Source organism: Styela clava, chromosome 8 (assembly GCF_964204865.1).
Source record: "Styela clava chromosome 8, kaStyClav1.hap1.2, whole genome shotgun sequence".
NCBI classification, from domain to species: domain Eukaryota; kingdom Metazoa; phylum Chordata; class Ascidiacea; order Stolidobranchia; family Styelidae; genus Styela; species Styela clava.
The window spans coordinates 14969128-14985687 of NC_135257.1; the positions used below are offsets into that span (position 1 = coordinate 14969128).

Here is a 16560-nt window from a genome sequence, read left to right on the forward strand (position 1 = left end):
TGTTCTAAAGACTTTTTCCACTTTCAAAAGCGATTTGATCACAACAGTTCAACAAAACGATATATGGGAACAGTTTGTGTACAACAAACGCTCATTCACAGTATGGTCTAATGATTGTTTTTGATTGGCATTGATGATAGTTCTGCGAATGTAATCAACTATGTCTAACGCTTCCCGAGGTTACAGTCACCTTGTTGTGTTAGATTAGGTGTATCATGTTTTGCACATCATGTTCTGGCGTCTTGCTGTGGTGTAGCACTAAATTGGAAACGATTTACAACCGCATGGCGAATCGGCGAAACTCTCGTAAGCCATTTCGTTTTGTGAAGATTGAAGTCACCCATTTCAAATGACAAATCATATTTAAAAAGTGAAGACACAAAATCGACCATTAACTTATTTATATTCAAAATGAATGAGAAAAGGCGTCAGTTTGAAATCGTTCCTATTTTGCAAGAGTTTTTGATAGACAAAATCAAGTTGAATTTAAAACTGAATTGAAAGTACATAAAATCGTTGTAATAATGATTGAAAACTATTCTGACTTGGAAGAAAGTAAAATAGAATGTGCCATAGTGTTTATGTTTTCACGGGCATTTCAATTTTCTGCCGAAGGAAAATTCATCATGTGTTTAGCATTACCGGCACAGACGATCAGAAATTAACATTTTAATGTTGAAATGGTCGACGCGCATTGATTTTTTTCATATTCTTTCCATAGTAGACGTTGTTGTTTGTTTTGTATCTAACGTGGAATGTAAGGTGACATTGGTCGAAATCTACGTGTCAGATCAGAGCACGGATTTCGTCATGTCACAAATACAAACAAAGCTGATGATGTTTTTCCTCGATAAAGTAAATACCAAAATAAAAATACAAGCAGGACATTGTATTCGAACTTATAATAAATCATATTTATCCAATCTATGTGCTTTTTGTAGTTATTTATCCTAAACCAAATCATTATACCCGAGTCCGGGCACATTTTTTATGAGGACCACCACTCAGACCAGGATAATTCATTTCTGATGTGACATAAAATTAAATCAATTTTACGTTTTTTGTAATAATCTCGAAAATGACGGAAACCCAAGGTTCAGGATAACAAGGTCACAATGTCACGATTATCCACAAATCGAGGTTCAATTTCCTTATACACTGTATCATATCTTCGCATATTTAAACTAATAATAACGGTGACTCATCACAAATAACTAGTGTCCTTGATATTTCAATAAATAAATAAATAAGTTTTGCAGGAATTTGCGTTTTCGTAATACTGAGTATTTTCTGCAACCAAAATTAGGAAACCATTTCGGTAAATTAATCATTGTAACTGCGTTTGTAGGACGTTTTCGTTACAAGAATATACAGAGTGCGATATGGTGCTCCGATTTAAAGTCAGCAAGAGTACGTTGAGTTAAACTTGCGATTTTCTTATGGTGAATTAAATCAACAGCCAAAGGTATTTTTGGAATTGTTATCCGATGGATGTAATATACGATGCTACAATCATGCTTGTAGTTGTGTATTAATGTGATTAGACCAAAACATTTCATGTTTTGCTCCCATAGTATTATGAGCTGCATGCAATTAGTCAATATTTGTTCAAATTCTCCTCGATTTTAAATTATTTCTTAAGAACCATCGAGCAATATTATACTGCGCAACGATTTGGGCACAATTCTGCTTGTAAAAAACTGTTGACTATTGAAGTATGAATCAATAATAATATGTATGGAAGCACTAAATTCCCGTCAATAAAGTCATTTTAAGGCTTAATGTCAAGATTTGCATTGATGCAGAGAAATTAATACAGAATCTTATTTTATTACAATGTCCGTGTAAATTATTTTAACGCAATATTTCCGATCGGATTTTCTTGAAAATCGTGAATCTTAAAAAAAAAAATTATATATATAATTACTCTATATTTAACACGTAATTACATATGCTGAAAGTTCATGTGTCTTAAGCAGCTTATATCGTATTTAACTATTTATACCTTATTTTGGCGAGTTTTGTGACCATTTCAAGCAAAGAGATTTGAATTAATCCATATTGTTTTTTAATCATGCCCTGCTCCAAAATATCAAATTTGCATACAAATATATTATAGCTAATTTGATGAAGACACAATCGAGTGTTCTCATACAAAGTACGCACTCTATGACATCAGATCCTATAACATTAGAAACAAGAAATTTCAGTGGATGCATATTTTTGGCACTGATTTCTCTAATTCCATGTTATGACCTAAATCTACAGTCAACATTTATCTTTTTAAAAATATATCATTCATGCACGCCAGACGCACAATTGAGGTAAACGAGCATGTAATCAAGTTGTCGTTAACTATTGAAAACGACACTTGATTTCATTCACCGATATAGCAACAAGAATTGGAATTGCTAACCGCGTGTGTATTGTTGTGGCGCAGTTATCGTGATAAACATCTACGCCTTGACGTAAGGGGATTGTAAGAAATAAACAAAGAGCAAAAACCAGTTCAACTTTTAATTTACTAACTTTTAATTTTATTCTGTCATCACAAAAACGAATGCGGAAATATATTATGATACATTATCACAATATAAGACCTATTAGCCTCAGGGTCTCGAGGTTCAAGTTTCTCGCTGTGCAAGCATATTTACGAACGGAAAAAACGGAACCTCGACAATGGCATGAATATAAAGTCTGGCTGGCTAACTTATTCTCAAATCACATAAAATATCTTGGTGGATCGAAGGCACGCGGCGAATAGGAGGAATCGAACCAGCATGCATTCGTCCATAGAAATTTTACTCGTTGCAGTCGTGTTGACGAGCGAGGTGTTATCACTAAGTGAGTACATTTCATATGTTTTTATATATATATCCGAATATTTCATAGCTAACATATCAACAATTAAATCTAGTTACATACATTCATAAATCAGACTGTTTTCTTATAAACGGTCAACTATTTAAATGGTCGGAGATGGACGAGATTCGATGATGTTTGTGGGTCTGGATGAATATAAATTTTTCTTTCGCAAAAGGCACGAATCTAACAAACAAATGTAAGCCCGCAGTTGAACTATTACTAGATCACATCATTTATGACATTAGATAGTTAGTTGGTACATTTCAATTATCTTCACAAGAGTTTCACGTGGCTATAGGTAGATAATAATAGTCGAAGTTTAGCATTTTATTTTTTGACGATTTCGCGTATTACCGATTCGTTAAGCTGACGTGATTTTCGATCTCATAATATTTCTGTGACACAAAATCTAAAATGCGAAAAAATGAGTCGCAAAAACTCTAGATAGACGGTGCAATTCGGTCTGCTATCGGCTCAGTATAATTTTCCAAATTCCGAGAATCAGGTTTATAACTAGATGTGTAAATGTCTTCCAATTATTTAACGACACTACAACTTGTACAAAATTGTTGAGATGAAATAACACAGAAAGAGGATTGTTGCAATCAGGACTTAGGAGACTGCCATAGGGCAGCCGAAGTTAGGTATAAGGGGCATCATTATCAGAAACTCGTCCTGGGCAGCACATAAGTTTGGCAGGCCCCTGGTTACAGTACAAACTAGTTTCACATAATGCGCTGTCAATCACTAGTGATTCTTGATTAAATACTCTAATAAAAGTATACGAACGTTTTCATGATAATTGTTTTCACTGAAATCCCACATTAAAGACGATTTGTTTCGCACTTAAACGTAAATTGCTAGTTTCTGCATCTTTTAACTTTGATTGCAAGTAACGATTATTCAAATAATAAAATGAATAAATTACAAATAAATTACGTCCTATCGTAATTGATGTGGTTACAGCGATTTCAAATATATATGTATTGGGAAAACTGTGTCACAAGATTTTAAGATCACTAACTTTTCTCAATCCTATCTTTGAATTAGGTTCTAATAATAATTTTATTGAGATAAGTTCAGCGAGCTGTTTCTCGGATTTTAAAAAATAACTGAAAAATTTAAGCATATACAATAAAAGAATCTGGAAACAAAATTCAATTTAATGCCTCTGCTACGAGATATAATTCAGGAAAAAATAGAATGTAAATAAAAACAAACAGACTAAGTTTCGATATTCTCTGTTCGCACACAATACGGGGCATTTCCGATATAATTAAGAAGTGCTTGAAGACGGTAATTGGTTTAATTTTCTTGGCCTGAGGTTTTGTTCACAAAAAAAGTCTACTTCCGGATCACAGTTTTATTCTAAAGCACAGTTTTATTCTAAAGCATGTATTAAGTACAATTGTGTTAAGTGTTTGCTTTGGTGGTTATACTCGATTTTTATTTACGCAGTTTCCTCTTATTGTTGGGTGAACTAATGTGAGACTCATACCGGTTAAATCAAAATCATGGCGAATAATGAATTATAGAAACATTGCGCCCGCGCGTGAAAATTTTTTTCGGATCGCCGTCAAGAGGGTCTAATTTATAGTTTTCATACATGATAATACCTCTCTTGTAATGTAATACATCGAACTTTTCTTTTAACGCACGCTTTCAACCTACACACACACACACATATATATATACATATTGCGCGCAAAGAAACGTGTAATTGAATTTAAGAAAGTCTGCTGACCTCCGGGAACAAGGCGTTGAAAAATATTTGCTCAATATAACTAAACTGAAACAGAAATTGTTTGTTACTCAAAAAGGATGTCCTGGTACAATTCCACTTCAAAACAAATGCAAAGGAAAGAGGTGCATTCCGCGTGTGAGAAGAACTGAAATTGACTGGAATTCGGCGTCAACAAGAGGCTTCACAGTCACTTGGTTACCGGAACCTTCCGCCCAATGCTACTATGTAGAACTGTTGAATTCATATACAATTCACGTGTTACGCGTAATTCCATGTCACGAAGGGACTACGATCGAGGTAAGAAGTGTCACGGGAACGATAGTTATCCTAGGCCTAATTTAATTAACATCCTTAGATGGAGAGTTTTGACAATATTATAAAAAATACAAAGCCATCTAAGGAAAAGCATTTTGAATATGTTTGGAGTTTCTGGTGACATATACAGTAAACTCACGCATTTTCTTATTAATGATAAATATACGTTGGCCTACCGTTACAGAATTTTTCATAATATAGTCGACAAAAGACACGAACGTAATATTTTTGAAATTAAACAACTCAGCAGGTATTTATCGAATAGCTCTCTAATGAACAAATCCCAACGATAAAAGATATCGATCGTAGAACTTAGTACGGCTGATAGCAAGTAACTTTAATATTTACCTCAAGTCATTTTAGATAAACTACTTGATGACACATTTACCCATGTTTTCTAGTTTTCCAACCTCTCTCCTTGGAGGATTTACGGAGTTCAAGTTAGCGCGGTCAGTTATGACTGTCGACGCGGTAAACAAGGAGTTCCTGCACGTGTGCGAACACTCTGGGCCCCAACTACTACTCGAGCGGTACGTAATATAAAGAATGATAACCGAAGAGAACTTGCTAAAATATTGTTTGAAATGAAGCCATTCTAGTGCAAGATTATGCAAATGAAAAGTGTAAAGCAATAAACCAATAACAACGAGATATTTAAAGCATTTCTATCACCAGCATCTAATCCGAATTGTATGATGATACATGGGATATCTTAGTTGAACGCTTCCAATGCTCATTCATTTAAAATGATTTAATCTAATTCTAACCTACAGACAACAACGAGGCCCATGCCAACACCAGAGCCTGGTAAATGCGGAAGAAGAAAATTTACTTGTGCTTCCAACGAAACTGAGTGTATTCCAGCTCGACAGTGGTGCAACAGGCAATTAGATTGCATGGATGGTAGTGATGAACGTGGTTGTCCGGGTAATATTTTATTTTTATCCAAAAAATGTTTATTCAGTTGCATCAATAATTGTTTGACAATTTATTTAAAAAATATGTGCTGTAGGCTGCCCTACGGGTTATAATAATATTCGTGAATTTACTGTAACGTAAACGGTTTAGAAATTCGCCACGATTTTGGAAAAGTTTCGGCTCACATCTACATCCCCTGCAGCTTAAGATAGCGATCGATAGTGATATCAGAATAATTGCTCATGTTTTTTCACGATATTCGATAATATCTAAACACCAAATACCACGTGTTGCTTACCCAATTGTGCACGTGGAACAACAATAAATTATTTTTCAAGTTTGACGTACAAATTAATAAAGAATAGCTAAGAATAACAAAAATATCTTTATCGTGGCTACGGGTATTTTTCTTCTTGTCAAATGTTTATATTTATTAATTCTATGATATCGCAGGCGGATGTGAAGAGATTGATATAGATTTCAAAAATGGAAACTATTCCTGCACGAGATGGGGTTCACCTGGAAGCTTCTGTGCATTTGACTGCGATAAACCACACATCAGTGATGGAAGGGAATACACTTGGTGTGGAAGAAAAACCGGGAAGTGGACCTACCCAGTTCCCACTTGTAGATGTAAATCAGTGAAATGTTTACATACAAATTGCAATTAGATATGACTTTATAATGAGTTATGTTAATCCACAGTTAATATTTTAAACCTGCCCCTTTAAATAAAGAGAATAAAAGATAAATAATATGAAAGATTGGTATAAAAGAGTTTTATATTACTGTATAACTTAAATGATTTTACTTTCAGTACAATCAACAAAAAATCTTATAATGTTAGAAGAGGAGGCAACAGCAACCAGTCTAACTGTGAAATGGGACGCAGTACCCGGAGCAGTACGATATTCTTTTCTGGCAGTAGAGGTCACCAGCGACAAATACAAGAATATGGCAGTTATGGTAATCACATACAGAACAACAAATATTACGATTATGCGATACTAACGCCAAGGCAAAGCTGGAATGGAACATTCCAAATTTATGACCCAATACCATACAGTTTGAAACCTAGTTTTACCAATCACACAATGTAGCCAAACAAAAATGACATCCTGAGTGTCTGCTTGAAGTTGAACTAAAACTTCAAAGGAGTCCGAATTAGCTAATGTTAAAAACCTGACCACCCTGATGATAAAAGCCATACGGCAACTTTTCCCTCAAATTATCGTGTTGAATATAGATGATGGACAACGGTTTGTTGTTGCACCCAAACAAGAGTCAGAGATGCCTAATTCATAATACATTTTTTCTGTTAAATTTCATTTAGAGAATAAAATCTGTAAGTTCAGAAGATTGCTGCACTGGGACAATCACCGATCTAAAACCGGATAGTGATTTTAAGGTTGTCATGACAGCAGTAGACGGAGATGATGTTGACGGTATCAAATCATTTCCGGTGTTTGGTCGCACTGGTAAGTAGCACACGTAGGAAACGTGATTTGCTTTTACTTCTATCTTCAAAAACTTCATGTTTTTTCTTTGAGTCGAGTTTTTTGAACACGACTAATTGTAATTAGTAACCGGAAAGAGGTGACCATAAAGTGATGATGCTTGTTACATTATTGTCCTCATTCGCCTTAGCTTATTGTGCAGACTTAAACTACTCAAAAAATCTTACAGCTAATTTGGAAGATGAGACTGAAAAAGGTAAAGATGATGACACAAAAGGGGAGGAAGAAGATAAAGAAGAAGAAAAAGAGAAAGTAGAAAGGGAAAAAGAAGAGAAAGAGGAAGATAAGAATGATGAAGGCTATGAGTAGACTGTCAGCTAAACTCAACCACGACGTATTGGAGAACTTGTATATGATTGAAAGGAAATTAAATGTTTATATCTTTCGCACTTATTTGATTCATCGGCATTAAGGACATATTTTTTTCGGTGACGTACATTTGAACCCAAATGTATATCCGCGGGTTCAAACTATATGCGGGTGCTGAAACTCATGGGTTAGGGTTAGTATATGTGGGTTCAAATATCCGCGAAACAAAAAAAAATTCCTAGGTGCAATAGTATGCAGGTGCAATTGTCGTGGGTTCAAATGTACGGGATCCATTTTTTTTCCAATATAGGAACCATTATAATGACCGTGGGTGGCGAACCACTGAAAATTTCTGTGATACACAGATTTGTAATAATTAATTTACATTAATTTATTCTAACAATAAGTGAAAGAACTGATAGTCGTAGTGGGCAGCTACTATCATAAATTATTTACGACGTTTATGAGATAACAATACATTCGCGATACTCAAGTCGCAATATTCTTGCTACAAGAGCTACATGTGTAGATTGCAAAACTCCACAATACCAAACCAGAAATATAAGAAACTAATGCAAATTCAACTTTCTCAATAATTCAGGCTTGATTAAATCTAATACCACATTCTTTTATGAAAAAAATATAATCTGTGACCTAGTAAAAATTCTTTCCTTTGTTTATACTATAAAATTTACGCTAGAAATAGAACAGATTCAGACTAAATTTTCTTTGGACTTTGAAATATCTAAACAAAGTGACTTTGACTATATGCCGAATGTTGACAAAAATTTTGACGCCATCTTGAGAAAGCTAATTTCTATCTCTTTGTCATGGGACAATCAAATTTTTACAACTTTGACAAAGCGTACATATTGTATAAACTTATTATGCTTACTTTTATAAATACAACATTGGTTTTATATCGCGCTTATAGGGTGACGGCCGTGATCCAATTCTTATGACTAAAGTCAATTGTGACATTTGATACAAGAATATCTTAAATCATTGTGTATAACAAATCAATAGTGCCACAAGACTGTTACCATGTCATCTATATTTGCATGAACATTGTTCGCTTTTATGACTCTTACTTTTTCGCGTGAAATATACGCATTCCTAGAGTATATATTACAATAAAAATGGTTCATATATCGCATTGAGTGGTGTATGCGATGACAGAACATTGGTCTTACGGTCCAAAGTTATGGTCTTTACGACGATACCGATAAAAAGGAACAAGAACTAATTAATGAGCCAATCTTAGCACCACAGTACGTTTCAAATCAGCTGTGAAGGGTTTTCGCGGAAATGAACCATGTGCACTTACGGTATTAGACAATCTATCACTTTAAGTTAGGCTCTATAGACTTAGAGCAACTAATAGGAGTCATCAGATATAATTACATAACAACAATACATGACAACCTATTACATAAAACCAAGCTATAAATAGCCCCCGAAGCAAAATCGTAGCCGCTGTACTCAATCCATGGAGTCGATCGACAGCTCGATAGCGGAAACAGGCTTTGGTGTTCTTTACGTGCAGTTTTTTACAGCGGTTATGTGACAATAGAGATAGACAGTGCTTGCTGCAATTCGTGAGCTGCAGTTCATTTATCTGTTGAACCGAGTTTAGCGAACATGAGTGATTTTTTTAACATTTCAAGGAAAAATCAGGCGGCGGTGAGGAAGAAGAGTTGACCTTTTGCCTTTATTCCTTAGGCCTACATGTTTACAAAACTAAAAGGCATAAAGTACACATTAACGATTACAAAATAGAGTTTTATTTAAAAGCAGCCTTTTTTCGTATAAATAAGTATTTTTCAACATGTACTTTCTATTTTGACCCCTCTGTGGTCCGTGAAGCGTGAAATTGGCCAAATGCCCGCGGGTAACGTATTGCCGCCATTTGATTTTTGGAATCAAGTTATATCATTGGAAATGGTATTAATCCTTGAAAAACTACGTCATCATGTGTTATTTGTTTCCGTTCAATTAAGTACACGTCATTGCCGTTGATCTACCGACTAAACAAAGCGTGAGCTCAAAGCGTTTGAATGTAATCAAACCAGCTACCGGTAGTCAACAAATGATGACAGCGTTTTCTATCGTGCAAAAGTTCTTGCAGATTCAATTTTTGCGCAGGCAATCGAGATTTTTTGAGACGGAAAAATTTTCATTATCGCTAGCATAGGAACTTTCGATTGTTTTCGTATTATCGCCGTTTTGCATAACTACATATGGCCATTAGAACAACGTGAAACAGAAAGAAGAGTTAAAATTTTTATTTATTGGATAGGACTAAGCTAGGGTCACCATATTTGAAAACGCAAAATTCCGGACAGTGCATAACTATTTTCATGACCTCGTAGTAAAAAATATGCGCACGGTACGAAATAACAATGTTCTGTATTAGCAGTGTGCACAGTAGGATAGCAGATGCAGTAAAATTCCGGATATTTGAGCATTTTTTAAATTCTTTCCGGACGCAAAATTGAACCCTAAATTCCGGACATGTGGAATTTTCCGGACGGTATGACAACCCTAGACTAAGCTAAATATGACTCATCCGTGTATTCAATAGCCCTGAGAACTCAAGTTGTTCGCTGTGCAGTTTATTTTGAGCTCCGCTAATTCATGTAAAAGGGATTCAAGTGTAGATTCACATGTATGTTTACCTTCACATGAATTCCTTGTTGCTGAATTAGACAATATGATAAACAGAAGACCAGAAGCTATATGCATAAAAAGGTACAGCAGTTATAGAAAATATATTAAAAGCGCTACAAAATCGCCCGAAAGACGTTGTTTGAAAAGGGTCGAGACAAGAAATTAGGGCAAGAAGTGTGCGTTTGGGGTCGTTCAACCCCTAACAAAATATATATAGAAATGAGGTTCAAACATCTTTAAAAATCACCTTATTCTACAGCCGGAGAGATTGTATGAACAAGGAAGAAAAGTTAGAACGGTCGATATGCAGGCTATCGGGAACTAATAGACTGAAGGGGGTTGTTGGGGACACTGATCTGTAGGCTACAATGTTTAATCAATAATTTATATTTGAAATACAATGTACTATCACGCACTATATACTAATTGTCGCACTAAATCTATTCATTGTTTGTTTGCAATTCACGGTCCAGAACACACATTCTTGAAATTGCACCCAAGCGTGCTATTACCGTACGTCCGTACTTTGAGTCCCATGCTGCATAAAGTTTGAAACACGAGCTCCCTTGTGTGGTAATACAATTTGTTCATTGTCCGGGAAAACAAAACGTTTACAAAAGCAAATAAGTGAGTGAAATTATACAGATAAAAAGTACATAAAATATAGTTGTATAACGGCATAGCAGAAACTTAAATAAATATATACATAACATGGAAACTATCCTCGAACAAATTTGGGAAAGAGAGGCTAAATATTTTTTAGCGGCTGAAGGTACTTATTATTCAAAAATCAAATTCAGTTTAAATTTTCGAAGCAAAGTCAAAGAGGTGTTATTGACGTTGTAGGCCTGATTGTCCGACAACATTTTACTCGAAATTCTCGGCAAGTCTCGTAATTTAACCCCGTTTGTGGTATATATATACAAGACTCAATCGTAGTTTTTAGATCGGCGAATTCTTACTAATATGTATGTAACGTATTTGCTCGTTTTGTAGCTCTGGCCCATATTTTTTTTAACCAAACTCATTAACCGGGCCATTATTCAAGCACGGGCGCTTGTTATTTTTAAAGTAAAATTATACACAAAAATATATAAAAAACATATATATATATAGATAAGATCGATCGTTACAATAATTACTATATTGTCATTTCCAGTTCTCAAGTATGATTTAAACGAGAATAACGAAAATGTTGACTTTTTCTACGCACCGCAGGTACAAATCCGCAAAAGAAGAAAAGTTTTGCGACGCCCTATCAATATTTAAACGACGCACTTGGGCGTCGCGACGCCCAGTTCGAGAACCACCGTGTTACATTATCAATGCTATTTGTTTTGTAATTGGACGCGAAGGCGTGAGTGTTATCTACCAGCGCTTAACATTCAACAGCGTTGTGACAAAAGCGCTTCTTATTTCCTATTGTTCTCTACCACTGAAAAATCAGCTTTTACATCGGGCGGGTATTCAAGCACCGGCCCTTATTTATTTTTATGTTCTGTTTACACGGACGGCTATTTAAACGGGCCCTTAATCAAGATCGGATTAATATGCCGCATAAACTTTTATGCCTGATTGCAAATGATCGTATATGTGTCTGTGTCATTCGCTTGCTCTGACGCAATCTTTTTCTTTTTTTTTTCCTTTTTTATTCTTTTTTTTTATTGTATTTTATAAAATGAAACAATATTGCAATAAAATTGCAATAAACAGTATTAATCAATAAATAATACATCACAGTAATACATAACAATATCATGGCAAATCATTCTATGCATGCTCTTCATTTCGATTTTCATAAAAAAAATTATTGCAGTAAACAGTTTTTTTGTTTTTTTATTTGATTTTTATAAATAAAATAATATTGCAATAAACAATATTAAAATGATAACTGATACCAGCAGAAAAGTAATTTATCACAATATACAATATTGCAAAAAATACTATTAATCGATACAAATACCAAATACCGGAACAAAAAGTAATTTCTCATAATGTATCATAACTTTTTATCAAATAGTCTTGCAGTATTAGCTCTAACGCAATCTTATTTGCTTCTTTGTTGTTTAGTCCTGTAGTCAACGCCGCGGTGTGTTAAAGCTCCTGGACCTTCTTCATACATAAAAAAAAAACTTTCGAATTGACAAATTAAGTTAATATTACATTGTCGATTGGCTTTCTGTAAGACTAATTTCTCGTCCTTCTCTCGTGCTTTTACGCTGGTGGATCCTCATGCTAAGAGCTAAGATAACTGTTCAAAATGATTCGAGGGTCATGCAGTACACTATCACAATTGATTTATATTGCTTTGAGTATTCATTTCTCCATCCTTTTTCTTTGTACTTAGATAACCTTTGTTTCCCAGTTTAAAAGTATAATTAATCTTCAATTAAACATTACGAATTTGCTGTAGCAAGTTTTTTGATATTTGGTCACAATATTTTGAAATGTGTTCTGATGTTCCAGCACGATATGTGCTTTTATCGATGCTATTCTTTGGGTCGTTCAACATTCCATTGCTGAGGTATAACTTGGGCATCGCAATTGTTTCAATGGTAAACACGTCATCGACTAATAATTCAAGTCGTTTATCCTACGATTCTTGTTCTAATTCTGATAATTCAACAACCGAAAATATTGAGAAGGTAACGATTTTATATTACAACAATTAAGTACCAAGGACAAATACAACTTTATGAGCAACAATGTTATAATAAACAAAAATATTTGGACCTCCAGAAATATGTGCATCAAGATGGCGCACAACCTGAACAAAGTAGTTGTACAAGGTTAGAGTTCAGGTTGTGTGCCATCTTGGTGCACATACTTCGGGAGCACGAAAATTTTATATGATATGAATTCATGTATACTTTCCTCCGCGTCTATCTCGCCTCTCGAAATAACAAAGATCTGTGATTATATTTTCTGATATATATTAATTTTTTTCTATTAAATTTGTAGTTTGGTTCATTTGAATGGAACACTGTGAAACAAGGCCTTGCTCTGGGATGCTATTTCTATGGATTCGTGTGTACACCAATTTTGGGACCATGGGCTGCTAAAAAAGTTGGATTCAAAATTGTTGTTGGTGCAGCAGTTGCTTTGTCATCAATACTCACAATTTTAATACCATATGCAGCTTACGGTGGATTTGTATATTTCGTTACACTGAGGATAATCATTGGCTTTTGTCAGGTAGGTTGCGGCTGTTGTAATTTACTAGTTATCGAATACTCAATATGAAATTGTTTGACTTGCAATACGTCTTGTTCTTTAGCGAGCAAGTGGAACATGGTCAAATGATATATCAGATCAATTTATGACTGCATTTATTATTTAAACTTCTTAAACATCTATGCGTGGGTTCAGGGTGCCGTCGGTCCTTCATCAGTAGCAGCTTTCTCGGCATGGATTCCTTTCCAGCATAAAACTACAGCGATTTCAATCGTAATGTGCGGTTTTTTTCTTGGAGCATTTGCCGCCTTGCCTATCTCTGCACTTATAAGTGAATACGTCAATTGGGAAACAGTATTTTACGTGACGGGTACGTCTTCATATGCACTTAATTAATATGGCGCAATTTGTAGTATAAACCAAATAATTATAAACGAAACGGATTCTTATCATAAAATAATACGTTAAAACTCGTTGATTTCTGAGGATTATGATAAATACTTTTTCTATAATACGTTAACTTCATAAAACATGTTACAGGTTCTTTCTCGCTGCTTTGGTCTATTCTGTGGTTTAGTTTGGTTTACAATTCTCCTGAGCAACATCCAAGAATAACGAAAAAAGAGAAAAAATATTTACTGAGAAATACTTCTATAATCAACGAAAACGTAAGTAAATACATTTCTGAAATTTGTTCCAATACACATACATATAGGAACAGACCTCAAAATATGCCACACAAATGTACTATAATATTCTCATAAAATTTTAACAAATTCAAGTCACAATAGACAAATTCTGACAAAATCCCAGCATAATTTTGTGGAATTTTATTTGATGTGCTACCATGGTTTCGGAGTAAGTGCGTGTAGAACTTGCCTGGAGTAAATAAATGATAGATAGTTTTTCGTTTACAGGATAAAAAAGAACAAAACATACCGTGGTTGAGAATTATGACGTCATTACCTTTCCTAGCAACAGTTATTACACATATTTCTTTTGATTGGACATTGACGATGACAAGTTTGGTGTTACCAACGTATTTAACAAACACTTTGAACTTGGGAATATTAGCGGTAACCTATAATACTATTTTTATTTATGTATTTTTACCAGGAATATTCGCACTAACATTCATTTTTTTCGCTTATCCAAGCACTTTATTTTTTGAACTCAGTGTAACTAGAGTTTGTTATCGTGATTGGAATCATGTGTGTGGTAATACAAAAAATTCTTCTTCTCATTTAGGGCTTAGGCCATACTCTAAACTTAAACATATTAAGTTTTACCGTTATTTTAAACCCGCAAGATTTGAGAAATAATGCCAAGTGCAATCTGAATGAACATGTGAATATGACAACGCAATTTAGGCAGGAGCATCCACCGGTGCGCCGTGGTTGATGATGATGGTCATTACATTGATTGGAGAAAGAATATCGAACGTACTGAAACGGAAGAAAACATTTTCTATGATCACAATACGGAAAGGATTGGTTGCGACTGTCACTTTACCTTCCGCTATCTTCTTCATTTTAGCCTCATACACTGGTTGCAATCAACAGTTGACAATACTTTTATTCTTTTTAATCATATCGCTTCAAGGACTGCACAGTAAGCACAAATTTTTTGTACGCTGTTCATTTAATCGGGGGTTCATATTTGATTATAGTTGTGAAGAGGCATACGAATTGCCTGTATATTGTGTTATCGAATTACTCTGAACACAGGCTGACTTATTTTATATCGAAGTTTGGAAGTGAATATATTTTATCATATTAGTCAACAACTGGTAGCATGACAGAGGTATTTAAGATTGCAATGTTCCACATATTACGATTTCCCATTTGCGTTGTTCGTAAGTATCATGGTATATTATTTTAGTGTACAGCTAGAAGTATTAACTCATTAGTAAATTTTACTTTTAGTTCCTGGTACAGAAGCAAATGTTTTTGATTTGTCGAACAGATACTCCAGTATATTGTTTGGAATTCTTGTAACAACAAGTCACTTGACAGGAATTTTAGCTCCGCAGTTGACTGGAGTACTATTACATAATGAGGTTAGTAACTACGATGTCTATTTTCCGCAGTTCGGTCACATAACATGGTAATTTGGGTAACTTCAATATTCACTTTTACAGAATTCAATTGGCGGTTGGCGAACAATTTTCTTCATTACGGCTGGCATAAATATATTAGCCGCCATAACATTTTGCATATTTGCTTCTGACAAGGAACAACCGTGGTCAAAGAAAGACACAAATACCTCAGTCGATAATGAAGCCCATGATAAACCACTGACAAAAAGACGACATAGCAGCCAACAAGACGATTCACCAGTCTAATAAATACGTGAAGCTTGTACGTTAGCTTAAAAATGAATGAAGCAATTAGTCTCATGGCGACAATCAGCATTTACATTTATATAACCCATGTAAGAAGCCAGTCCTTTCTGCGCAAGTATCGAATAATACAGAGGAATATGTGAAATCTCATTCAGGAATCTCGATAAATAAATATGGGAATATTTAGATTTCGTAATTTTGAAAGTCTTTTAGTGATTAATTTTTTGTTCCCTCAAGAAAAATAATATATATTGCTCACTAATGCCTTAGAAGCAGATACGTGTATTCATATTTTGTATACCCTGGTACGACCTAATTCAGCGTCACAGATGTTAGGGTCAAGTGGACTAAGATCAGGTGAAACAGAACTTGATACTTCTCTTCCTCGAGGCAGAAGTAAAAGTCGAGTAATTACGTATTATTTACGGCTTGACCTGAAGTCCAGGAGTTACAGTTGAGTGTCAGCGTCATTAATAAGTTCAACATCCGAACTGAATGGTCTATAAAGTTTAAGTTATTGCGACTTAAAAGCTAGCAAAATGTGAATAAACATGGTGATTTAGGCGGGACAGTCCCGCTTTTTAGCGTTTTGTCCCGCCGTCCTGATGAGTCAGCTAAAAGTCCCGCTTTTCCAGCAAAATACACAAACATGTTCTCGTTACTGTTGTTTCTGTGTAGCGCAGCGCTAGCTACTTACTGAATGT

At 34.8% G+C, this 16560-nt stretch overlaps 2 protein-coding genes across 2 annotated transcripts; both read left to right on the plus strand.

Moving 5' to 3' along the window:
• Window positions 1–2684: 2684 nt before the first annotated feature.
• LOC120346631 (uncharacterized) lies at window positions 2685–8824 on the plus strand. Its single transcript, XM_039416394.2, has 8 exons — window positions 2685–2844; window positions 4686–4906; window positions 5326–5454; window positions 5698–5851; window positions 6296–6475; window positions 6660–6808; window positions 7176–7320; window positions 7529–8824. Exons 1-8 carry the CDS (start codon window positions 2781–2783, stop codon window positions 7666–7668), a joined length of 1182 nt encoding a protein of 393 aa, XP_039272328.1. The 5' UTR covers window positions 2685–2780; the 3' UTR covers window positions 7669–8824.
• A 2224-nt stretch (window positions 8825–11048) lies between these two features.
• LOC120346395 (sialin-like) lies at window positions 11049–16133 on the plus strand. The gene is made up of 8 exons (XM_039416122.2): window positions 11049–12983; window positions 13300–13533; window positions 13708–13882; window positions 14053–14180; window positions 14430–14588; window positions 14883–15123; window positions 15438–15571; window positions 15653–16133. Exons 1-8 carry the CDS (start codon window positions 12786–12788, stop codon window positions 15854–15856), a joined length of 1473 nt encoding a protein of 490 aa, XP_039272056.2. The 5' UTR covers window positions 11049–12785; the 3' UTR covers window positions 15857–16133.
• Window positions 16134–16560: the final 427 nt, after the last annotated feature.